Source organism: Drosophila sulfurigaster, chromosome 2R, assembly GCF_023558435.1.
Source record: "Drosophila sulfurigaster albostrigata strain 15112-1811.04 chromosome 2R, ASM2355843v2, whole genome shotgun sequence".
In the NCBI taxonomy this organism is placed as follows: domain Eukaryota; kingdom Metazoa; phylum Arthropoda; class Insecta; order Diptera; family Drosophilidae; genus Drosophila; species Drosophila sulfurigaster.
The window spans coordinates 25,684,059-25,710,414 of NC_084882.1; the positions used below are offsets into that span (position 1 = coordinate 25,684,059).

Below are 26,356 nucleotides of genomic sequence, written 5' to 3' on the forward strand. Positions count from 1 at the left end.
CAAATGAAACAACAAACATTTACTGATGTTGTTTTTAAGCTGTGATGGGTTTTTCTGGTGTTCTGATGTGTGTGTGGAAATTCGCACACAAATCGGCGTTAAGCTTAAATCCGTAAATATTTATAATTCCGTATTAAATTCATAATGTAGAATGTTTAATGCATAAATACATAATAAAATTTTACGGCTTTTACCTTATCTTGTCACACAAAAACAATAATAAACTTTCATTTCCAAATGAAAGAGGAAAATGTTTGCGCCTACCGTTTTGTTGGCCACTGCTGCTGCTGAATTTTACGACAATTTTATTGTGACTGAATGCAACGTGCAGCGTGCAACGTGCAACGCGAATCGCGCAGGTTGCCAACATTATTTCGAGCGTTGCAAGTAGGCAACGCACGTGCAAAATGCAGGCGCCGCATGCAGCATGAAGCAACTCCATTCCGGCGACATGGATGTGGCGTTCAATTCCTGCGCCAATCGAGCGCCAAACAATTTGTCATTTTTTTGCTCGTCGACCAATGTGGAGGTGGAGTTGGAGTTGGACTTCAGCGATGATCAATGCTTTGAATTATGATGAGGATTTATGCTTGACACTGTCGCAGTGTGGCAGATAGCGTCGGACAGACACACGTCGGACAGTTGCATGAATGGATGAATGGACAAACATTTACAGCACTCACTGTAGTGGATGCCTGGCTCGCTCTTCTCCTCCTCCTCGCCTGGCATTGGCGCTAGTTTTATGGCCTTCACTTCCCATCGAAGCGGGAGCGAAGCGATGTTGCCACTGCACTCTCAGTCTCAGTTCCCCTTTTTGCCGTCTGTCGTCTGCCCGCTGCTCTATGATTTATTAAGTGTTAATAAAGAACTTAAATCCATTGGATTGCATTTCGTATTCTCCATTTTTGCGTATCTCTCTGCTTTGTACTCCGCAATTCTGCATTTTGGCGCTGGGGCTTTACGCTCAGGATTTCCTTATCAATGCCATTCCATATTCGCAACGCACTCTGATTTCATTTTTGCACTTGCACCCGGTGCAATTTCGCAATAAAATTTCGCCAGCCTGCAAATTAAAATTGCAATGTAATTGGTTAATCCATGCGTACATTACGAGTCCTGTTACCAGGACATCAAGCCAACTGCAAATGGAGCTTGCTGCGAATTGTTTCATTGTGTTCGCCTACAATTTTTTTTTTGTTGTGTTTGTAGCAAACATGTGAATTGAATGAAAACGATAGAGTTGTAGACGATTTTTAGTAAAACATACTTTAAAATTGCTTAGCATGCCGAATGTTTTTTAGAAATTCTTTTCAAAAGTAGGAAATTTATTATTGTATAGTCTTTTTAATTTAATTATCAGCAGCAACTGATGTCCTTATGAAAATATACTACAATAACAATATTGTTTATTTTTTAAAGTAATTCATAGATGCATTAAAATACTTTTCTATAATATAAGCATTATAAGCATTTCACTTCAAAAATGTTGAAACATGTCGAAACTTAATTTTTTTTGTAACAATTTTGTATATATCATTTAAAATATATTCTTTAATATTCAATTTAAATTAGAGTAGCAAAAGACAATATTTAATAATTTAATTTTAATATTTATTAATATTTAAAAAAAGTCCACTAATTCAATGATGTTTCTAAACATTTACTATATGAAAAACATTGCGAATATAAACAAATATTGCTCTGCTTAGCAACAATAACTAAATTCTGTTTTATAATGTGAAAGCATTTCAAACATTTTAAAAAGATTCTTAATATTTACAATATACAAAATATCTCTAAAGTAAACAATTATTTGACCATTCTCATTTTTGTCTGTGAAAATATAGAATCAAAAGGTTCTTTTTGCCTGTTTTTACATTTCAACTGATATTAAGCAGCGATTTCAATTTGCATACAAAGCTAACTTATTATCATATGTTCCACCTTCCTGCCACGACTGTCAACGGTAGTCGAGTATTAAATTTACGAGTGCTACTGGTCAGATGCATATCGAGATATGTTTTGGTAAAGAGAGGGTCAAGAAAAGAGAGAGAGAGAATGCAGAGGAGAAAGAGAGAGAGAGAGTCATTCTGTACGATCTTCATGCGAATGTGAAATGCAAGCACAATGGAAATTAAAGTGACCAGCACCTTGAGATCAGCTCGTGATGTGACTGAGGGCGCCTCTCAGCTGATGTGATGGATGGCATTTTAATTCACAAGCTCATTTCACTTTCAAAGTGTATAGCTGACGGCAATTACACGGCTAATTTAATTACCACTCCCACCTACTGTTTAATTGGCCATAATCGCTCAAAACGAGCGCCGGCGCTGATTGCCAAGCATTCGATACTCGTATGCCGAGAGACGCCCATTTCGAAAAGTATTCTGTATCTGTATCTAAATGTATCTGCAGACTATGCTTTGGGCTTTTCATGTGCTGTGGCTGCCACTTACGCAGCTAATAAAGCAGCAATTTGGCAGCTGACGCCGCTGCCAACGCAAACAAAACATCAAAAGGCACAACACGAAGCAATGCACCCCACTGTAACTCCCGCCACCTCCAACATCGAGATCAAACGCCAACTGTGCTGAGGTTTATTTACAAAAAACAACAACAAAAAACTATAAGAAAAACAACTCGTTGCAAGTACAAAACACTCGATCGCTGCTGCTCGATCACTTGCCCCTTGTTTATGTGTGTGCGTCGTCTGTCTTGTCTATAAAGATATTTGGAATTTTGGGGCTCTACAGTACGAGTAGATGCTGGCTGGCTTCGGCACCTGTTGGATGTTTTGAAGGGCGCCTGTTATCGCCCACATCCCAGATTTATTCGAACAATCGTTCAGATTTTCAAAGTCAATACTTTTAACGTTGCGTTTGAGCTTTTGAAGCGGCCGCCGCAGACATTTTTATGACCCGACAAATGAGCAAATTTGATGCATCGCCCAATGAAATGGGCAACAATCTTACCTCAAGTGCACCCAAGTCGAAAATAAATGGCTAGTCAAACACACTTCACATTGATTAGTTCAAGTTCCGGTGGCAGCTGAAACAGCTGAAGCAATGAGAAGAGGATGCCATTAAATTTGTTATGTTCAATTCTAGATTTCGTGAATAAAATCAGTATTGCAATAGCAAAGAATTTGTCTAAAAAAATCAATTTAAAATTATTATCTCCTATTAATTAGACTGTTTTTTTTTTGTTTAATAGTATACCAAAGAAACTATCTTAAAATGTTGTGTTTCACAGTTATCAACAGTCTTAAATATATCAAAGAAACTATCTTAAAATGGTTTGTTCTAAAATCATCGAAACAAAATAACTTAATCGGCAGTATTTTTAAACTTGTACAAATATATGTTATTAATAGTGCTTCATTAGAATATTAATTAATTTAATATTCTTAACGCTAAAATAGTCTAGTTATTATGTAATGTTTTCATTTAAGGATACATGAAGAAATGTCGAATAATAATAATAATATTTCATAGAAGTTTCAAAAGTGTAAAAATAACAAAAGTGTAAAGATAACAATTTTTGAAGAACTTAAAATATTTCAATATTCAAATATTTCAATATTCAAATATTCAACTCAAATATTTTTTATACATCAGTATATATGAAATGCAATTCTTAGGATTATTTTTTAGAAAGAACAAACGTATTAGTAACAATTTGTGAAGAAAATAAAATATTTCGCAAATGTTATTTATAAAGAGTTTTTTGTTCAAGTCATGAGAAGACAATTCTTTGCTTAACCCCACAAAAATATATTAATAACACTGAAATAAAGTTTGCACTAATAAATAATGAAGTATCTATAAATCAAAATATTTCTTCAAAATTATATTTCCAGAATTTTCGACTTGTAATTTAGAGTCGTAAAGGATTGCCAATTGACGCATCTTCCTGAGATTTATTCTATTATATTATTAATAACTCCTAAATAAATTATGTCCTTTATGTCGTAAACTTGCTCATCAGAGATTCGTATGATAAATTATATTATTAATAACTCTTAAATAAAATATGTTTTATATTCCAAAACGTCCTCAAATTTATGAAGAGTGTACTGTTTATTATTTAAAGACATTGCCCATCAGCAATTGACGCATCTTCCTCTGATGAATTTATAAAACAATCATGAGCCGATAACACTAACATTGCAAAACATTCCAAGCTGGCGCCCAAAATCGGGGGGAACAAGCGGAGAGCAATCATCGATTTGGAGCAGCATCCACAGAACTAAAGCTCGCACACACACACAAAGAGAGAGAGCAGCATTCGCATCCCGACAACAGTTACAACATCAACAACAACAACCAGAGAAATGTGGCAAACAGCAGCAGCAGTGGCAGTGGCAGCAGCCACATAACGAACCAAGTTTGAATATACTCGTAAGATTCCTGAGTATATTAGGTAGCAAAATTTTACGAGCTCATTATGGCTCATTTCGGCGATTGTTGTGATCCTTTTATGCGCCTTCGAATGGCTTCAAATGGTTATGAGGCTATTTTGTCTGTCACGGCGTCCCAGCATCCAGTTGACGGCGGCGTCCTGCTTCAGCGCGTCTCTCTCCTCCTCGCCATCGTCGTCGTTGTCCTCATGATATTTAGTTTGCAGTTGCGACTGCGATTTTTACTTTTGCTCTTCTTTACGTTTCGTTTGCGTTTGCTTTGCTTTGGCTTGGCTTGGCTTGTACTTTTTGCTCGGCTTTCCGCTCATGTTACTTGGCAGTTTGTTTGGTCCTCGCATATTTGGGGAAAATGTCGCCGTCTGTCTGTGCATGTGTGTGTGTGTGTATCTGTGTGTGTGTGCGACATCCGTGCGCTGTGTGCAAGTTTTTTGTATCTTTCGCATGTTGTTGATTTTAGAGACTTGGCAACAAATGCGACTCCGACTCTGCGACTCTCCGACTCTGCGACTGAGACTGCGACTCAGTCATCCATTTGGGAGGTCAGGGGCTGAGCGGAATAAGTAAATTTCTTCTTATAATAAGTTTATTTTGCAAACACTTGTGGCAAGCAACTTTTGTTTGTTCTCGTCCTCGGTTTTGGCCTCTAATCTACGAGCCGTTTTGTGCGAATGTGCAAACTTTGACAAATATTTGCGAAAGTTGCGGATTTGGTTTCTTATTTTTTATTTGGAGGGGGGAATAGCGCAACGATCTCATTGGCATTATGCATATGAATTTATTAGCATCAATTTCGAGACACATTTGCGTTCGCATTAATAACCCAAATCTCCAAGCAAATATGCATATCGAAATGCATTATTCGAATTATTGAATGCTAAACACTTAAAGTTCTACAATCGGCAATAAAATGTCGCATCAATGAAATGCACTTGAAATCATTATCATCTGTAAAATGATGTGATTTGCAATTAAAAATCCTAACCATGCAAATATTGTTGCGTCAATCGAAATTAATATTCTGAAAACAAAAAAGCGATTAATAAATAAATTCTAATTTACGAAGAAATTTAAGCCTTACAATTTCTGGGAACTGAACTTATAAAGTGTCTCCACATTATGAGGAAATGGAAGCTCTATAAAATTCTGAATAACTATTCACTATAATTAATAAATTAAATTTATTTTCAACATTTATTCTACTGTATATTTATTGCCAATCTATAACAACATTTTTTTTTTACAATATTTATTCTATTTTTAACAATTTTTCTCTATTCTAGGAAATATTTATAGCAGCCAATAAAATTCAAAAATGACTAAAAGCATTTGCGCCAAAAATAACAAAATGATTTTGTGATTTCCTATTCTATGCAGTTCATAAAAACAAGCATGAAAGACGTACAAAAAATGCAGCGCGCAAATTCATGAGAGTGCAAAGTATCTAAATACTCAATTTTTGTTGTATCTGCAACGCGCATCGCGTGCATTCGCCAACTGGCGACGGCCAACTGTCGACGGCTCGACTTGTGACTTGCGACTGGCGACTGGCAACTGGCGAGTGAATTGAGTGCAAAGTGGCGAAAATCGTTTGAGTGCAAATGAATGCATTCATGTACTGTGTGTGTAGCCTATAAGAAAAATCAGCCCTCCTCCATGATGAATTTCCACGGCTCAGCACAGCGCAGAGAGTGCCGAGTAAATTTTCCATGCGAACAAATGATGAATACCTAATACGAAACGCAAGTGCGCTCAAACATGTTCGAACGAAATGCGCTCGAACATGTCGAATGAACACAATGAGCGTGAGTGTGAGAGAGCGACGAAAAAAAAAGAGGTTTGAGTTGCCCTTATCACTTGGCCAGAGCGTCGTTGGCTCATTCTGTTTCAGTTTTGCTCATTCATTTTGTCGTTTCGCCTCTCTGTTTTGGCTTCTTCTTCTTCCCTGCTGCTGTCGCTGTCGCTGCCTCTGCCTCAGCCTGCTGCTGCTGCTGCTGCTGCGTATCGGGGGAGCTCTACAGGCAAACGACTCTGCCGACGTCGTTGTCGTTGTCGTTGTTCACTGTGTTCGCCGCTGCTTGTGGCCCGTTTGCCATTCAGTTGAGTTCAGTTTAGTTGAGTCTCAGTCAAAACACAACCAACTGCGATTTGGTGGCACATTCGTTCGATGGCAACGGTTTGGATAACAGGCGCGCGCTTTGTTTTATTATCCCACATTATCAGCGGCATTATTGTTATTGGTATTGTACGCTCAATTTTAATGTTGAATGTCCATCGCGCTCTGTTCTCGTATTCGCAATCGCATTCGTATCGTCAGCTGCGTCAGCTAGTAGTGGCGGCCACCAGCCAGTGAATTTGAATTACAATCGAAATTTGTCGTATCTCAAAACTGAAACTGAATCTCAAATCACAAAAATTACAAAAAAAAAACTGAACCAGAAGCGTCAGTTGAACGTGTGTGAGTGTTGCGTGAAGCGCGCGTCGCCGTCGTCGGTCGTTTCGGTCAACGCTAATAACAATAATAATTATAATAACAATAATAATAACAACAACACATCAGTGGCAACAGCAACAGCAACAGCTACAGCAACAGCAACAATAATAATAATAATAATAATAGTTTGTAATAACAATAATGATAACACTATGAATGTTAAACAAGTCATTGAATTCGAAATGATTGAATAGGCGCCACCACTTTGAATCTTCTTCAAATCAATATTTACTAATTAACACACACACAGAATATGGTGCAAGTGAATTAAATACGAGTGCAATTTAAATTAATAATAAAAATTATTACGAAACCAAAATCAAGTATACGCTACACGAAACTTTGTTACAATAAATTTTTTAAATATTTAAACTAAATTAATTTTACGTATTTTTACAAAGTGCAATAATTTATCAAAACTAACTGAAAACTAAAATAACAAAAAATTTACAAAATTTAATAATTGTTAATTAACTGAATTTGTCCAGTGCCCAGTGAGCACACAAACACACACATAACTGAAAGTTTATTCGTATACGAGTGTTGAGTGCGTCGCGTGCAGTTACTTTTGGTAGCTGCTGTAGTCGTGCAACAAAACCGCCAAAATTCTCACCGCCAACCACAACTACAACAACAGTAATAACAACAACAACAGCAGCAACGATATGAATTCGTACTTTGAACAGGCCTCCGGCTTCTATGGCCATCCGCATCAGGCCTCGGGCATGACAATGGGCACAAGCGGCCATCACGATCAGACGACGGCCAGCGCCGCAGCGGCCGCCTACAGAGGCTTTCCGCTGTCGCTGGGCATGTCCCCGTACGCCAATCATCATCTGCAGCGCACCACACAGGATTCGCCGTACGATGCGAGCCTCACCGCTGCCTGCAACAAGATCTACGGCGAGGCTGGCAGCGCCTACAAACAGGACTGTCTCAACATCAAGGCCGATGCCGTCAATGGCTACAAGGACATCTGGAACACGGGCGGCACCAATGGCGGCGGCGGCGGTGGCGGAGGCGGTGGCAACACCGGCAGCGCTGGCAACACCTCAAACGGCTCCAATGCACCCAACACGGCCAATGGACAGAATAACCCCGGCGGCGGTGGTGGCATGCCCGTTCGCCCATCCGCCTGCACGCCCGACTCCCGCGTCGGCGGCTATTTGGACACATCGGGCGGCAGTCCGGTCAGTCATCGTGGTGGCGGCAGCGCTGGCGGTGGCAATGGAGCCGGCGGTGGCGGTGTGGCACAGAATTCGGCCAGCGGCGTGGGCGGCGGCGGCGGTGTGGGCGCGGCCACAGCCTGGAATGCCAATTGCACCATCTCGGGCGCTGCAGCGGCACAAACAGCGGCCGCCAGCAGTTTACACCAGCCCGGCAATCACACCTTCTACCCCTGGATGGCAATCGCAGGTGAGTCCACAGCAGATCCAATCAAAAGTGAGTGTCCAGCCCAAAAGTGGCTTTACTCTACTTCAAATCTAACATAAGCTAAGTTTTTTCGTTTCGAAATTTCTCAGTTTTGTTTGCTTTTCATTTGTTGTCACCCTCAAGTGTCAGTTGTTGTTTGTTGTTGCTCTATACATAGTTGTTGTTACTGTTCTATCTGTTGTTTTAGTTGTTTCGCTGGCCAAGTGATGAGCCATTAGACAACCAATTGTCAAGTGAATAAGCGTCATTAATAGGTCTTGAAGCAAAAGAGTAATATTTTTTAATTGATGAGACAACATAAATAAATTTTGAGCTAAACAGCTTGCAAACTGTTTATGCTTGAATACAAAAATAGGGAATTTTTAAAAACAAACCAGAAGAATTAGTTCAGTTTATAAATCTGTAAAGCAAAAGATTGAATTATAAAATACAAATATTTCAACATATAAAAATATATCAAATTCTATTATTTTATTTTGTATCAATTGTTTTCACAAAAACAGCTTTTCTAAAATGATCAAAATTAAATTGTTTTCACAAAAACAGCTTTTCTAAATTGAAAAAGTAAATATTTTGCAAAAATTAAAATCATTATTTTTCGATGATGGTTGTTAATAAATTTGCTTCGAAAATATTGAATCAAAAAAAGTTTAAAAAATTTAAGTTAATTGTGTTAAAAAATATGTAAAATAAATTTCCTTATATGACATTAAATGTTTTTATTCAAATTAAACATGATTTTTATAATAATTGCGTTAAAAAATTTGTGAAATAAACATACGTAATTACTGTTGAATATTTTATTTAAAATAAAATATGTAAAAAAGTGGAATTTCATCATAACTTACAATGAAAAAACATTTTGAATATTTTAATTATAAATATTTTTGTAGCTTACAAAAATATGAATTTTAAAATATTCATATATAGAAATTATGCAAATTTATATAAATGTTTATTGCGTAATTTAAATGGAATGCTTGGCACATTAAGAGCGATGTCTATCAAGTTGATAGGTCTAATCACAGGTTCGCTTAGCGCAAATTTTCGCTTGAAGTCTGTGCCACAGACTCATAAACAAAATCAACCACTCGAACTGGACACGGGGCAAGCAATTGAGGTGCAAGCCACTTGCGTCTGTTGCTGCCACACGCCTTGCAGCAGCAGCAGCTGCTGTGCTGTCTCATAATTTTCAACACTTTGTTTACTAATTTTTGTCACCTTTGGTTTTAATGATGCTCCACGAAACGTAGTCAGTAATTGTTGCGCTACGACGTCGGCAAAGTGGCAACAAAAGTGAGCTGCAATTTGTGCAACAAGAGGCAGCCGACGCGACGCAGCGCAGCGCAGCGCGAGTTAACTGCCAACAGTGGCAACTGTAAATTATGGCCATGACAGAGCAACGAAGCAGCAACGCAGTAGCGTTAAGAAATCCTTTTTTGCTAGGACACACACTGAGCGCAGAAGTTGCGCTTATTACAGTTAACAACGCCATTATGTAATTATGTACAGCACGTCGCAGGACTCAACTGAGCAGCCCTTTCAAGTTGGCCACCAGCCGAGTTCCTGTTGCCACCTGCTTGCCACTCTCCTCTCTCTTCTCTCCCTCTCTCTCTCTCTCTTTTTTAGTGATAGACTTATCAGTTGCCTTTCGGGTTCAAGTTTAGGTTCAAGTCGCCGCTGATAAGCTCTCTCGCAAGCGTAGCCATAACACTTTCAGCCAATCATTTGGAAAATTGCATTTCACAATCAATTACAATGAACAATGCGAATAAATTAAATTCAAAATCCTCTGCCAAAATTTATGAGCGCTCTCATGTAGGTGGTCAGCGAGCAAACATAAATTTCACTTCGTGTTAAAATTTTTGTTACTTTTTGATGGCCGTGGGGCAAAAACAATTGTGTTGTGTAGCGCAGTGAAATGTGGAGCTCCGCGAACAAAAATCAATCAAATTTCACTTGGGCTATCGATAATTACAAAAGGAACAAAAAAGAAGGCGACGCAGCTGGTTAAAAAACAATTAAAGTTGAACTAAATATGAGCGCAAGGAACTTGCAAAAAGCGACAGGTTTTTTTTTTTTTTTGAAGACTGGTTCGATCGAAGTCTCTCGATTGGGATCCCAGGCTCCTCTTGGTGCTCTGGTCCCAACGTGTGGCTCAATCTCAATCAATCGGTTCTGATATAACACCGAGATGATCGTAATGAAATTTATGCGTTCCGCAGCCACAGCAAAACTGAAATGCCGATGATGTATTGCAGTCGGCAATACAGGGTGCTCCTTGATGAGTTGACTCGCTTGACACTCAAACTCTGACTGTTATGTTCAAATTACAAATTTTTGAGTATGACAGCCAAAAGTCGAGTAAGACTGAAGTTCTCATTCGACACATTTTACCTGAGTTTCATCTAGAATTCAATTCCAGGTGATCCCAATAAGAATACGATATATGCTACAAGTTCACCACAAACTTCATTTGAGGTGAGTTTGTGTATGGTGAATAGTCGATGAACTCAGTGAACTAAAAGTATGAAGAATGTTTGTAAATTAATTTAAATATTTTAATAAGAAAAATAAATTGCAAAAATAACAAAGAAAAGTTTCTACGATATACAAATTTTGTTCGGAAATCATAATGAATAATGTTTTAGATACAATGAACATCATTTTCTAGAAATATGTATTTTATTTATTTATTATATTAAACCAAGTAATTAATAACACATTTAATTGAAAAAGAGTATTGAACCTTCGACTCTTTCTTAAAAATTAATTCTGTTCTAAAATAAAAATATAGTTTTCAATATTGCTTGAAAACTTTTAAATAAAATAAATAAATAATTAATTTTGAAGCTAATAGAAAACGTATTGTAGATAAAATATATCATCTTTGAAATATAAATTCTCATCTGAAAAAGTTTTCATAAATGATTAAAAACAGTTTGCTAAATAAAAAATAAAAGAAAAATGCTGTAATACAAAAAAGAAATTCTTATTCGATTTATAAATTATATGAGTAAATAATGCACTTAATTTGCTGTCGAAATCAAGATCTGAAATCTCGATTAAAATCAATATCCATTGCAATTTGTTGGCACTTTGTGATTTATTTAACACTTGAAATAATTTGCAATGCGCAAATAATTCAATATGAAGCATTTTATTTGGCTATCTCTGAGCTTGCACTGATTCCATCGCACAAATATTCGCACAAGGCAGGAAAAGAGCAAATCAAGCCATAAATAAATCGGCGCACACTTCCAGCGATCATCGATCATTTGGCAGCAGCAGCAGCAGCGGCAGCGGCCTCCAAAGCCAAACAAAAATCGAGAGAAATAATGAAAAATTCCGTTTTTATCGTATCTAAACATGGTTTAAGATTTGAGAACCTACTCTCCAGCATTGTCCGAGTGTGTGTGCCAGTGTGTGTGTGTTATGTGTGAACACGTTGAGCGCGGAGCCATTAAATCATTGTCCTGAAGGCTTTTAAGTCATTATCGATAAATTTCAACATAAATTCGTAAATTCGTAAATTTGCTTTATTTGCCTGGACCCCACGCACAACCTCAGGTTAAGTGTGTGTGTGAGTGTGTGTTGTGTTTTGGGGCTACAAAATTTGTTTGGCTAATTTCAGATCGATATCTTGCACATGTTTTTCTTATTATTGCTCTTTTTTTTGTCACACAATGACCTTGAAAATCTTTGCACTGATCCTGCAATTGACACACGTCCTGCGGCAATCATAATTCATATTTGTGAGGCAGCCTCCTTGCTGTGCCTCTAAATGTTGTCAATTATCAGGTACTGACCCACAAAATCTTTTGTCTCTGCCACAGTAAGAGAGAGAGATGGCTTGTCAATTAGTTGCACTGTGTGCAATGCAATGCAATTGTGGTTCACACGTACAAAGGACGAAGGCACGTTGAGTTCTCTTCAGTTGGGTCTGATGCTGTCAAGGTTAATGTGCTCGCTGCCCTCATAACTCATAATGCATAACTCATAGAGAGTGCATTTAAAACTGCAGTTAGGAGAGGTTCAAATGCCAATGCACTGTCGTGCAAAAGTGCAATGGAAGTGGAACTGCGAAATGCATGTAACATGCAATTAATAGGCCACAAGTGGCACGCAACCCCAACTCAACCTCAACCTCCCACCACAAACAACAAAATCCACGCCACAAAAAAAGAATTCAATTGATGTGGTTGCAAACAGGAAAACATTTTCAACGCACGCTTTTAATCATATTTGTTACAAATGCGAACGAAATGCAAAATCCAGAATGCAAAAATGGAAAAATCAAAAAGCAAATCAAATCCGTTTTTCGAAATTGGTTCAGCTGATGGTGATGGTGATGATGAGTCCCAGTGGCCTGGCTTTTGGTCTGCGTGGTTCTCTCCTCGGCAGCTTCTTGCATTTTTTAATGTATTTTTAAATAAGGAATTTAATAAGCACCTTGGCGGCCGTCGGACAACGACTCGAACGTCTCGCACAACTTGGCGGGACCAACGACGACGACGACAACACAAAGTGGCCCAGACACATGGCTCAAAAAAGAAAGAAAATAAAAAAAATATATATTGAAAAAAAATATAAGACTGCAGGGCGAGAAACAATTTTTGGTTATAGCCCAAAAACAGTGGGTGAAAATTCAAATTTACTAATTTTGAAATTTGTAAATAATTTGATTAATGTAAAATTCCAAGAGGAATACATATTTATTTAATATTGCTTGCCAAATTTATTTACTCATATGAATACACAAATATTCACTCTAAATAATTCAGTCGAACAAGCAGCAAAATTTAACAAAAATATAAACAATACTTGTGTAAGAATGTCAAGATTTGTCTAGACAGGTTTGCTTAAACGTTTGTAGTATATAATGAATGATCTCATAGTTGTGATGAGTCGCATGATTGATTATGCATTCACATAAAATATATTTTGAATAATTTTGGCAAGCGGTTTGCTTGTTTTTGTGTCAGTGTTCATTGGTCGTTTCTTGGCAGTTGCAAAATCATGTTTTAAGGTGTTTTTGATACCTAATAAAAACAACAACACGACTCGGGCTGAAATGCAACGAAAACGCGCCATACCAAAGGGTCAAGTGAAGAGCTGGAAGTGCAGGAGAACGAAGAACTTTACCAGGCAAGGCAGCAAGGGCTCTGAGCGCCGCAGTGGCCAATACACACAAACACACACTCATGAGAGGCACAACACTCCTAAAAAAAAACGAAGAATAAAAACATTTTGGGGCTCAGGTCCCCCATCATACGTCATAGCCACAACGCCGACTGCGACGTCGTACGGCGTGTTTATTATAAAACAACAAATCATTCATTATAACCACTTGTGTGTACAGACACACACACACACACACTTGCACACACACATACAGACATACATCATACATATGAGAAAGTGGCGTAAACATGAAAAGAAACACAAGTTGCCAACGCCATGAAGTTTTTTTTTGGATACGGCCATCTATGTATCTGTATCTCTCAGTCTTAAAAGTATCTGCAGCTGTATACGAGTGTGTGTGTGTGTTTGTGTATTACTGTCGTATAATATGCATATTTGCGTATTATTTTGATTTTAATAATGATTTATTTATTATTAATAATTCATTGGTGGTGGGCCCCGCGCTTCGATCGCATTCGATTCGATTCGAATCGATTTTTTTTTTTTGCCGCGTTGATTGCGATCAAATGTTAACCAAGTGCAAATGCTACTCGATCTCCAGCTAGGTTGCCATTTGAATACGAGTATCAGTTCAGAGTTTCGTATTATGGAGTTTTCGAGTTCCATGAGTCCATGAATGGGCAGCCGCGAAGCTGAGCGACGATCGGTTTGGTAACACAAGTTGCGTTATGTTTGGTAGGAAACGCATATTATAATGAGCTTCAATTAAGATAGAAATCTTGAAAACAAAAGAGACAAAGATTTATAGGTTCACAATTATTCAATGACCACCTTGAGGCACTAGACCAACAACAACAAGCTCTTGCGATTAGCTGCCACTCAACTAACTAATACAATCACATGGATCTTGAAACTATTTCGAGAACGTTTAGCTACTGTGGCGTAAAAGGGTTGCAGATCATGCTTAGATTAATAAATTTACTATTTTCGTAGAACTAGCAGCCAAGTGTAACGTGTAACAAAAGAAAACTATATAAAATATTTTAATTAAAGTATTATTAAAAGTATCTAAAATGACAAACAAAAAATAAAGAAACTATTATATTTAATTTAAAGAATATTGGATATTATAAAAATGATGTTGGTTAAAATATCATTTTATAATTCCTATATTTTTATTAAATTAAATTAAATTACATCTCGCCCAACTATTTTTGTTCATTAAGAGAATTTTAAAAGTGATTTTAGTAACTCAATATTCATGTTTAAATATTGTTTGAAATTTCCAACATTTTAAGCAACTTTAATTAAATTTCTTCCACATTTATTCGCCTTTTAAAAATGTACAATATTTCCGAGGGCTTTTCACTTTCGCCTCAGGCAGCAAGTGTGATTTACGAGTGCCGCATGCAAAAGTGGGTAACTGTTATACCAGTTTAAATATTTGGGAAAAAGCGAATCGATGTGCTCCATGCATGAATTATAGACTAACTATTATGATTTAGAGCCGTGCATTGAACTCTCTAACCGAAGCCCTAACAGAAGCCGCACTGGCGCCTCACACAGCAACAACAACACTAACAACAACAGCAACTTGGAGCCCGCCTCGGAGTCGGATTCCGTATCCGGGGGCCTGACCACTTGGGGCCTCCGTCTTCGCCTCCGCCTCCGCCTCCGCCTTCGGTTGCGTCTCCGCCTGCGCCTTTTGCACATTAATGTCAATTTAATGTTTCCTTAATGACTTCTTTCGTTGCAACTTGTTTGCTATTGTTGTTGCTGTAGTTCTTATCAGTTTGCTGGTCAAACTTGTCGCTTGGCTGGAAAGTGTTTATGCTAAATAGCTAACGAGTTTTCCCTCCACGAAAGTGAAGACGACGCTCTCTGGAAATCTACCAAAATAGTTTCGTCTATTTCTTAAGTAAAAGAGTAGCCACTGCCTATGACTTGATATAGTAAACGTATATTTACTATGAGGTCTCGACATGTGCTCGACTCAACTCGACTTCAACGTTCGTCGTTTGGTGTTCGTCTATTTATTTGGGTCGGCAATTAAGATTTATATCATCGCCTTTGATGGGGCTATAAAACGCCCTGAACGCAAGCTGCAGCCAAAGTGCAAACAAATGAAGCGAATCAGTTCTACTAGCTATCTGCTATCTCTTTCTAGACGCTCTCTCGCTCTCCTTGTCTGTTGTTATGCAGCTCATTTATGCGACTGGGTTTTCTGTCTGGAGCGTGCGGCGCTTTAAAGAGTCATAAAAAATCAGCTAAAAGGTGTGAATACACCATCTAGGGGATGTGACCAAAGACAGGGCGGGAAATGGAAGTGAGAAGTGGGAGAGAGAGAGAGGGAAGGGAAAGGAATGAAGTCTCTCGGTGGTCTGCACTTGACGAACTGGTTAGCAGACCACAAACTAAATGTTTAATTTTTTCCGACGCGCACGTCGCATGTAAACACTATCTCTTGCTCTTGCCCCTCTTTGGGGCAAGTTGTGTTGCAGACTCCCGGTGCCAGACTGTTGGGCCAGCTGACTGGCTGCCGACGCTGCGGCGACCCTCCAACCATTTGTTTGAATTTGTCTAAAGTGGCTGCCCTTTTTTTCCCCTTTTCTGTTTTGGCCTCCCTCTTTCACTCTAGTTATTTGTACAATTTTCATAATTTTCATTGCTGCTCCTGCAAAAAAAAAACAACAACGTTTGTCAAATTTTCCGTTTACTTTTAGTTGGCGCCCCTTTTGCCACATAGTTGTGTGTTCGCTTTTCTTTTTAATTTAATATTTTTCTTTGTTGTTTCTTTTTGGGCGCTGTGTCTGCCGTCTGCTGTCTGCATCTGCAACTGGCTGGGTGTCCGTCTGCTACTCTGTCTCTCTCTCTCTCACTCGCTCTCTTTCCATTCTACTTGTCTCTCTTTAGTGGGAAATTACGTTTACTCAGGCGCCAGGCGCGCATATTTAAATACACACGTGTTTTATCGCTGCCATTAAATCATATTTTTATACTTTACCTTTTTGCTGTGCCACCTTCAACGACTCTACACTACCCCCCTTGCCCCTACTTCCACCTAGCCACCTGCCCGCCCACAGTTGAGCGCGTTGGCATTTTGATTGTTTACATTTTGCACTTTCACAGCATAAACAAACAAAAAACGGCGCTAAATATTGTGAAAAAAACGAAAAGAAAGAAATACAACAACACAAAAAATGAGAAAGAAATACGAGACAGTGAAAAGACAGCGAAAAACACTTGGCGCATGAGTGGGAGCATTTCATTTTTCGAGGGGGTGGCGGAAAGAAAATGAGGATAGGGTTGCGATACTTATGGCCAATTTAAGCGCTCTTGATGTGCCAGACGAAATGTCAAGTGGCAGATGTTCGATTAGGGAAACTTAAGCGACTGACGAATCAGATACAAGCAACAGATAAAAGATAGATTTTATATCACAAGCTGAAATGGGCATTAAATCTGCAAATTAGTTGTCATATGAGAATTCAAAATAAATAAATAAGAATTTAATATAAATAAGAAGATAATGAACTAAGAGTATTCAACGTTTAATAATATGAATTTTATAAGATTGACTCTAGTTGATATTAAAGATACTTTAATAAATTCAAATAAAATGATAATTAAATGGAAAACTGCTATTTCCATGTACTGTGAATAAATGTATTTAAAATTCACATTTAAGTTTAACTGAATAGTTTTTTATTCTCTCTTTAAATTCTAAAAGCTACAATTGGAAACTACAATTTATATTTCTTGTCAATAAATTATGTGTCTTGACATTTCATAAATTTCAAAAGATATTCAAAATTCAAAACTGATTTTTAGTAAATTTCATAAAATTTTCTAAGAATATTTTAAATTCAATTTTAAATATTATTTTATCTTTAAATGTTTATCTAATTATAAAATTGAGTGCTAGCTACAATTATATAAATTCTTTAAGATTATTAGAAATATTATTTTAAATTCAATACTGAACATTGCCTAAAACTTGTTTCAAATCAAATTTGAAATTAAAAACCTCGTTAATCTCAAAAGTATTAGCTTGCGCTTGTGCTGGAGAACAAGCAGTAGCATAACATAGGTTGGAGATCAAAGGAACGTGTCTTTAATTGGCTACTGTGTGCAGTATGCTGCTCTCCACTGCAATTTCCCCTTGCTCCCCCTCTCTCAACTAGCACGACTATCAATTTGCTGCATTAAAAGCAGTACAGCAACAACAAAAATAACAACAACAGCAACCACAGCAAAGAGCAACCACAATAACAGCAATTGTATGAGCAACAACAAACTTTAGTTTCAATTTACCCAAGTTGCCCCACCACGTGCGGCTGCTTAACCTTAATTCCACAACACCAACAACAACAACTACTAGCTGTTCTCTCTCTCTTTCTCACATTCTCTCTCACTCACTTCCACTTGAAGCGTCTTGCAGCATTAGCGCTGAGTTGACGTCCAAGTGGAGTTGCGATGTATCGCAGAGAGCTTGAGAGATGCGGAGAGTTAACAATTTTTTAGCATTTTTTAAACGTTTCTCCTCTCTCTGGTCTTCTGCATTTTCAGGTAAGATAAGATCTGATTTAACACAATACGGCGGCATATCAACAGACATGGGTAAGAAAATTTCCACATTATTTTTTATTTATTTACTTTTTTTACTCTTTTTCCTTTCTTAAGTCTCTTGAGAAACTCTCGTCTAGACTAACGTAGATTGTTTGCGTACTTATAAGCACTTAAAGAGAGTATTAGCTTAGTTATTAGTCAAGGTGTTGGTTCTCGAGTCTAAGTCTAAAATCTAATATCTAAGACACGCCTCAAACCGACGCCCACAATCTCATCCATATGAATGTGGCAAGTGCTGGGCGTCAAGATGGTTGCACAAATGCGCCAGCCTCGACGTGTTCGTATGATTGATTAGAGGCAGCTCTATGTGCCTGCCACCTGATTAGTCCAAAATGTTTTGCAGCACACGCAACGCAACGTTGCGTTGCTGCGTTGCAATTAATGTGCTTGCAACAAAGTTTCTGCGGCAGCTTCAGTTGCACTGGAGGCGTTGCTCGAAGACTTTTTTTTTTTGAAGCAGAAGCAAGGTTATCAATCAGCTACTTCTTAAAATCCAATTACACGCAAAGACTGCGATATTGAGAGACTGCGAAACTGACAGACTGAACGATTGCCAGACTGATCAGCACGCTTTTGCTCAGCGATCAAATTACATGAATCGGCTGGCACAAGGCACAAGGCACAAGGCATGAATTGGGCCTCGAAATTACCGAGACGAAGCCACCCAGGCACTCGGGTTGCAGCCTCCTCTACTGCAGCTTATTATTTACTATATTCAATTGATTATCTCGTGCAAATCGGTAGCTAAATATTGGCACAGTTGGCGCAACAAGTGGGCAGCTCAACTCTACAGACCTGAGCGTGAGCGTTTAGTTCGTTAGCTTGCCGAAGGATTCCATGGCTTCTTCTCCTCCTCGTCATCATCATCATCATCCTAAATACGGTGGGCAGCACTTTTGGCACTTGGCAATTAAGTGGCCGTAGATAAGATGCAAAGATTTAGATTAAACTTGGCAAGTAGGTGCCACCGCAGAGAGCTACCACTTTGCAGCTGTGAAGTGAATGGGAATTAGTTGCAAGGTTGCCTTAACGGAACGATCACTCTACGAAAACATAGTTAATCATAGACTTTTGAATATTGAAATAAGACACGCAAGATTGCATTAAAGATATATTATACATATTGCACAAAATGTTTTCGCCAAGGGATTGTAATTTAAAAAATAAGCATTTTATTGTCTAAAATATTTTTATAAAACTGACATATCTTCCAATGATGCACTGAAAACTATTACAGGAACTACTAAAATATTTTCTATGAAAACTATAACTAGAAACACTTAACAAAATGGTACTTTATAATATGCAAGGAAACTTTTAGGAGTCAATAGAATAGCTTCTAAAATACAAATATTTTGTTGTCCGTAATATTTTAATATTATGAGGAGATTCTTTGAAAGCTGTCACAAGAAGTTCTTGACTAAACTTTCTTCTTCTTACATTTTTATGTAGACAAATGCAAAAGACTTTATTTGATTAAACATTTACAATTAAATTTTCAATAGTAATACAATTCTAAAAAAAATTAAAATCAATATAAATGCTATAGATCATATAAAACTATTTGAACGCAACTTCGGTTTTTTTTTAAATTTCTCAATTTGTTTTTAAGAAGCCAATATTTGATTGTAGGAAGAACTACATGATTAGAATACTTGATAAAAAGAAACTAACACAGGAAATTCTTAACAATATAATACCAAAATTATTTTAATATAGATAAATGAAATAAGCATAACGTGATTAATTATTTGGTATGCATTTTTAGAAAGTAATACAACAAATTCTAAAGAATGCAGTATAATTTTTAGCAATTTCATTAGCTAACTACGTAACTGTGTGCTATTTTTAAAATTCCCCAATTTGCTGTGAAGCAGCGAAAACCAGTTCAAAATGTTTCCGAAAGATAATTACTCAGCATTACCTGCGTAGCCAAAAAGAGCAAAACCGGTTAACAAAAAGTATGAAAAAAACACAGAACAGAATAAAAACTAGAATCATTTTATGTTGTGCTTCTTCACATGCACAGTGTGCACACACATGATATGTGCATTAAGTATAGTTGTGTGTGTTAGTCACTGTCGAAACCTTTTTGCCAGAGAGTAATGACAGTTTTGACTGGCTTTTAACTAATAAATACAGCAAACCCGGCAATTAGAATCGTTCATGCCATTTCGTGCAAAACAGTTAAAATCACATAATTTCGCTGTCATTTCTCACTCATTTCAACTCTCGGCGCAACAACAACAACACACACACACATACACACAAGGAAAGGGTGAGGGGATAGGGCGGGGTTTTTAGCCATTGCAATGCTGCTGACATTGAACATGACATTTTCCCCCAAAGAGATAATTAAATTGCGGGCTTAATAGAATTAAATGCCGTGTTTGCATTTCAAAATCCAAAACGTGCCCCAGTTGCATGCCACCGTCCCCCTCCCTCGCGGTTCGCCTGGTTGGTCAGTGCACAAGTGCAGAGGAACAGCAAACAACACAAACGAAACGAAACGAAAAAAAAACAACCAGCAAAAATAAAGGAGAGAAAAAAATGTCAATTTGGACAAGTTTTGATAATTGCAGGCACGATGCAGGGTCCAGAGAGTTGCACATTTGGTTTTATTGGCAATGGTTGGTGGTGGCAACAGCTACTGTGCTGCATGTTGCACGTAGCCATGCTGCCGCTGCCGCTGCTGTTGCTAGTATTGTTGTTGATATTGTGTGTGGTGTTCCATGTTGCATGTTGCAGTTAATAATTATTGAAATGTGCGGCCGCCAGGAATTGTGCTCGTGCTCCTTGTGCTTCCTGCGCGGCTTCCGTCAACAGTGTGTGTGTGTGCGACAGTGTGGCAGTGTTGCATGCATCGTTACCTTTAAGCTCTCTGCTCGAGTAGCCGCTGCTGCTGCTTTGCTGCTGCTGAGCAAAAGACTAACAATGCTTACATTTTCCCACCTTTTTCACATAACTTTTCAGTTTGTTGTTTTCGTTTTCTGTTTCGTCTTCGCCTGCCACTGCCACTGCAACACAACCGTTGTTGCCACTGCTGCAGCTCGTTGCCAGTGGCAGGGTAAACAAGTCGACCACCAACTCGTTACCCCTTCCTCCACACATCCTTGTGCCTTAGCCCCCTTCCCTCTCTCTCCAATTCTTCGCACACATGTCGATGTCGAACTTGTTACCACTTTGAAAGTGGCCCGGCCTCCGTTCGACTCCGACTGGCCCCTGTAATAAATTCGTATTCAAATTGTTAATTGAATATTATTTGTTAAATTTGCAAGCATTAAATGTAAATGTCGGCTGGCTGGGCAAATGTGGCGGGGGCGTGACCGCAACCCGTGTAAATTCCTGTTTACTTTTTTTCGTTTTCGCAATAATAAATTCTCTGTTTACTTACTGCCAAGTTTTTTAATTGAATTTATGCGATTTTAACACATACCGGTAACTGCTTTTTTTCGGTGGGTGGTACTTTGCGAAAATGGGAAAACTGTTTAGCATATTAAGTGTTGGCCTCTAAGCCAATTTTCAATTGTGTGTCAAGCTGTATTTTGGTTACTGTACCAATGACCTTCATACAGTCAAAAATGCTCTGGCAATAAAAAAATGTTGCATCGATGAACAGCGACTGTAACTGCGACTCGGCTGCTGTCGTTGTCCTTTGCTGCTGTTGTGTAATTTCCATAATTCATATTCATAGACATTACAAACCGTCCAGCCAAACAAACAAACGAACATAACGAAGCGAAGCGAACGCGACACGATGTTGCTTGTGCACCTGCAATACGGACAAATGTCTGTCCTAACGTGGCCGAAACAACAACAGCAAAATATTCGTAGAAAAAAAAGAGAAGAGAAGAGAAAAATCTGCAAAGTGTAAATGCGGGCAAAAGTGCAAAAATTGCACATATGCTTTTTTGGGGCGAGGCAGCCGAAAGGGAGCAAAACCTTTTGAAGTGTATCTTACATAAAATGATTCCAGCCAGACGCAAAAGTGGTAGCAACAAAGAGAGAACAAGGCCAGAGACAGTTGCGGCACGCTTATACATAAATTATAGCTTACGACCTTAACAAGTCTGGTTAAAGAGAACTCAAATACGCTTGGCCCCTAATTTGATTGAGCTTTGAATGACGAGTAATTTATGCCCCAAGACAGTTGCAGAAACAGATATAGATTGTAATAAAATCAACAGCAAATGATTAACATCAACATTCTATCTGAAAGATACACGCATGTCCATCAACAGTCATAGAGAGAGCAAACAGCAAGTGAAGTATCTCAAAGATACAAACACGCACACAAGCACATAAAGTGCCACATTTGATTTTACACACTTCGAAATTATTAACTGGGGAGCATTTTGTAGTTGGGCAACGTATAAGTGTGTTGTCCTTGCTCTCTGTGTTCAACAGAAGCTGTAACTGAAACTCAGCAGCAGCACTAACAACGACACTTCATAAAATGGCACACGGCACTTTCGTTTTTACCAATGGCATCTGCAGCACGTGGATGGACATCGAGAGAAGTGAAGATGGGGAATGGCAATAGAAGGATGCCACATGTGGTGGCAACTGGCAGCTGCAGAGCTGACCATTGGGCTTCAATTAATGAATTAGTAATTTCGGCTTCATTGCCATAATGAACACTTGGCATAGTCTAGTATTCAGTGGGAGGATGTGTCTAAAATCTGCTGTTAATGTTCTAATGATGCAGGTGGTCAGAGACAAGATAGTTACAGGTGACAGATACAACAAGTAATTTGAGGTAAAATTTAACTCAATGTAAATAAAATGTTACGGTAAAGTTACTTTATAAGTTGTTGTGTCATTAAATGAATTTAATAATTTGAAACTTTGTTATTATCAATTTTATAACTACAATAAATCTACCTCGTATTAAATTCTCAATCTCATATAAACTTAAATGTTTCATACGAAAAACTGTATTCAATACTTTAGCAGCGAAACTTGCCAAGCGGGAATTGAAATGCATATCTTCTTTTATGGCGCGTTCTATCAGTTCCATCCATTGCATAATGGAGCAGGGAATTGAGTGTGTCCATTAAGTGTATTAATACCTTTAAATCATTGATAATTTTGTAATTGTTGTTGCTGTTGTGCCGTCGAGTGCACATTTATTTTACTTAGCTTCACTCGCTGCATTTGTTAACGGCGGCTAATGAAAGGTTGCTGCACTTGTGTGCTCAGTATCTTGGCGACACACCTCCCTTTAGCATTTACTATAAATGCTAGCGAAGCCTGCAGCCATTTGTTTTGTATCTGTGCAACATGGCAATTGTGTCATTAGAGCCGTAATATTGCATGGCTTAACTCCAGTAATTACGAGCGATAATCCATTTGGTGAGAAACACTCGATATCTTAGCTGAGAAATCAGCGACGGTATATTCGAGATACTTTTTGTATCTTTTGTGTTGCGCGCTCTCATCTCTGGCCGTGCAATTAGTCAATTAATTTGCAAATTTATTAACCGCCAAAAAGCAATTTGCTGCACATCAAAATATTTATACACACCACGCGCGAATCGCGAAATGCCGCCGGTAAAGCGAAGTTGAAAAAAAGCTGATATCTGGACTCCGTTTGATGGCGATGGCGATGGCGATTGCGATAGCCATAGGATCGGTTCACGTTCACGTTCGGATGGCAAATGAAGGAATTCTATAAAGAGAGATTGAGATTGTAAACTTTTCGGGTTACTGGGCATATTTTGCTTATGACTTTTGCAGGCAAACTTCGTGCTCGCCGAAACACAAACACACTCGAATACTTCATTCTATATCTTCGCTCCACACACAAAAAGGAGTAGAAGTAGAACGTAGTGCAGATAATTTATGGGTTCAGTCTTAAAGGTTCAGCATGCGGTTCGGCCCCTTTTGGCAGCGGAAGTGCGTGCGGCCGTTGCTTTTTTTGTTTTGTTTTTGTTTTTTTATTTGGCGGTTTATGAATAAGTATTGTATCTTGCAGATACGAATCGCAGCTACTCGACTTACACACACTTTCTAGGTCATTTTCTGCTGCTGCAGAAAACAAAACAAATAAATAAATGACTTTTGTGCATGTCGCGAACTGGCAACCGTCGGCTTCTGCCCATCGCCACATTAATTTATAGCTCAAAAATCAAAAATGTTGTTTTCCAAATTTTCAAATGATTCACGTGTTTGCGCCTGTCTCTCTCTCTCTCTCTTTTTTGTCGCTCTCTCACTCGCTGCTCTCGTTGTGCGTGTTATTGATTAATAACGTTAAGACTGAAACCTGCTTTTTTGTCGTTAGCCTGCGACGGCCATCATGGCAATCAGCTGATCGCCACGCAGTTGTTGAGGGAGAGACAAGTCATGTCACCGCCATGTCCGCCAGCCAAGTGTGTGCAGCTCGTCATCAGTCAAAGCCAAAGTCAAACTCATATACTCTAGTTGTAATTGTATTTGTGTGTGAGCCCATTTTGAATTACAGAAACAGAAATAGAATGAAACACACACACACATTCATACACATTCATACACGCATCTACATTCGACCTGTGCTCAGGTGATGACGTTCGTTTAGCACGCAGAGAGAGCGTAGGGTGCTCTCTCAGCACGCTCTCAGTTGCGTGCTCTCTCTTACGCTTACGCTCTCGCTTGCTCTCTGCGTGATGATTGATCATCTTTTTGCTCAGCCACAGCCGGTTTTCATTTAATTTATGTGTGTTGCGCTCAGCGTTTCAACTGAATGAATCTCACCTTTATTCGAATTGGAACATTTTGTTGTTGTTGTCTTCTACCTGGCTAGTTGGATTATTCGCGCGTTTATCGTAAACGATATTCGCTGAGTCTGCTTGGAGTTGCGTTTGATGTTAGAAGACAACCAGCAAAAAAGTGTTATACAGGACAGATCACACCTGTGTAAATTTTGAGCTCAACTTCTCATTTGAATCTCGCAGCTCGTCTGATTAGTTATTTAGATTAGCGCATGAATTTTTGTGGCAATCAGCTTGCGTTTATGACTGGCACTTTTAATGAAATTAATTCGTAGAAAGAACATTAAAAAAAGATTATAAAATTTAAAATAGCAATCTCGAATATTGACGTCTTTTTTAATGGTTCAATTTGGTTTGATTAAAAATAAAATTTAATTTTTATTGTGCTAATTCATTAAAAGTAAATTATGCATAATAGAATCTTAAACATATTTTGAAAGATGTTAAATTAAAATAAATAATAATCAATTTTCATTGACTTATCATCATGTTTAATACAATATTTATAATTATGTATTTGTATTCTTATCAAAATCGATCTTTTCCACGCTTTAAGGCTGATCTTCACATTAGCACTGATTTCAATTTTCTTGTGCCCGCATCTGATCTGTGTTTGGCGTTGCCACCTTTCCTCAATTGCCACAATCACACAGTTGAATACTTAAAATGTTGTGTGGAAACCGCATTCCAAAACGTTTTACAAGTTCAAATGAATTCGATGGGGAGACAAGCAGACAGACAGACAGACAGACCTACCACATAGAGCTACTGCTGAGTGCTGAGCTCGTAAACGAAATGGTTTCCAATCTCAATTGATGATCTATTAACGAGCGCACATAAAAATTATGCAACTTTCGAACGGCAAACTACAAAATGGTGCCCACATGGGTAACTACAACTATTACAACAACAACAACAGCAGCAGCAGCAACTACGACAACAACAACAGCTGACATGCAATGCCATTTCCTTTGTCAGCAGAGACTCAGAGCAATAAATCCTGAGCATATTAACATGGACGTGCGATGAAAGTGCCAGGCAAATATGTCATTGTCAGTGTTTTGGCTTTGACTTGGGTATGGATGGGACTGGGTTTGGTATTGAGATCGACACTGGGATAGGGGCAGCGGAAAGGGGACAGGGGACAGGGGACAGAGGCAGAGGCATGTCCAATGGCCGCCTCTGCGGCTACCAAATGCGAGTGTATTGACACCTGAGCCCAGACCAAACCCAAACAGAAACAGAAACTGAAACTCAACCTGAAGCTGAAGCTGATGTCTCTGGCGCCAATTGCTCTTGCTGTTGTTGCTGCTGTAAATGAAGTGAAAGAAAAAGAAAGTGTGAGCAGAGTGAAAGAGAGAGAAGCAGGTAACAAAGGCGAGAATAGAATCGAATGGTTAGAACTCCTCTGCCCAGCTACACTTTCCAATGAAATCGGTCAGTCATAAATCACTGATTCGATGGCTAACTAAGTGTATGTTCTTTGTA

The 26,356-nt window shown here is 38.4% G+C and overlaps 1 protein-coding gene across 6 annotated transcripts in view; it reads left to right on the top strand.

Annotated features, from left to right (window-relative positions):
* The first annotated feature begins 6,485 nt into the window (after nucleotides 1-6,485).
* Nucleotides 6,486-26,356, top strand: part of LOC133836032 (homeotic protein ultrabithorax) — a 91,371-nt gene continuing 71,500 nt past the window's right edge. Inside the window, exons 1-2 of one of the 6 annotated variants that reach the window (XM_062266308.1) lie at nucleotides 6,486-8,354; nucleotides 18,060-18,110. In XM_062266308.1, coding sequence (XP_062122292.1) covers nucleotides 7,577-8,354; nucleotides 18,060-18,110 — 829 coding nt within the window. In that variant the 5' untranslated portion in view covers nucleotides 6,486-7,576. The remainder of the gene's footprint in view (nucleotides 8,355-18,059; nucleotides 18,111-26,356) is intronic. The other 5 variants (XM_062266304.1, XM_062266305.1, XM_062266309.1 and 2 more) reach the window with 5 other exon arrangements.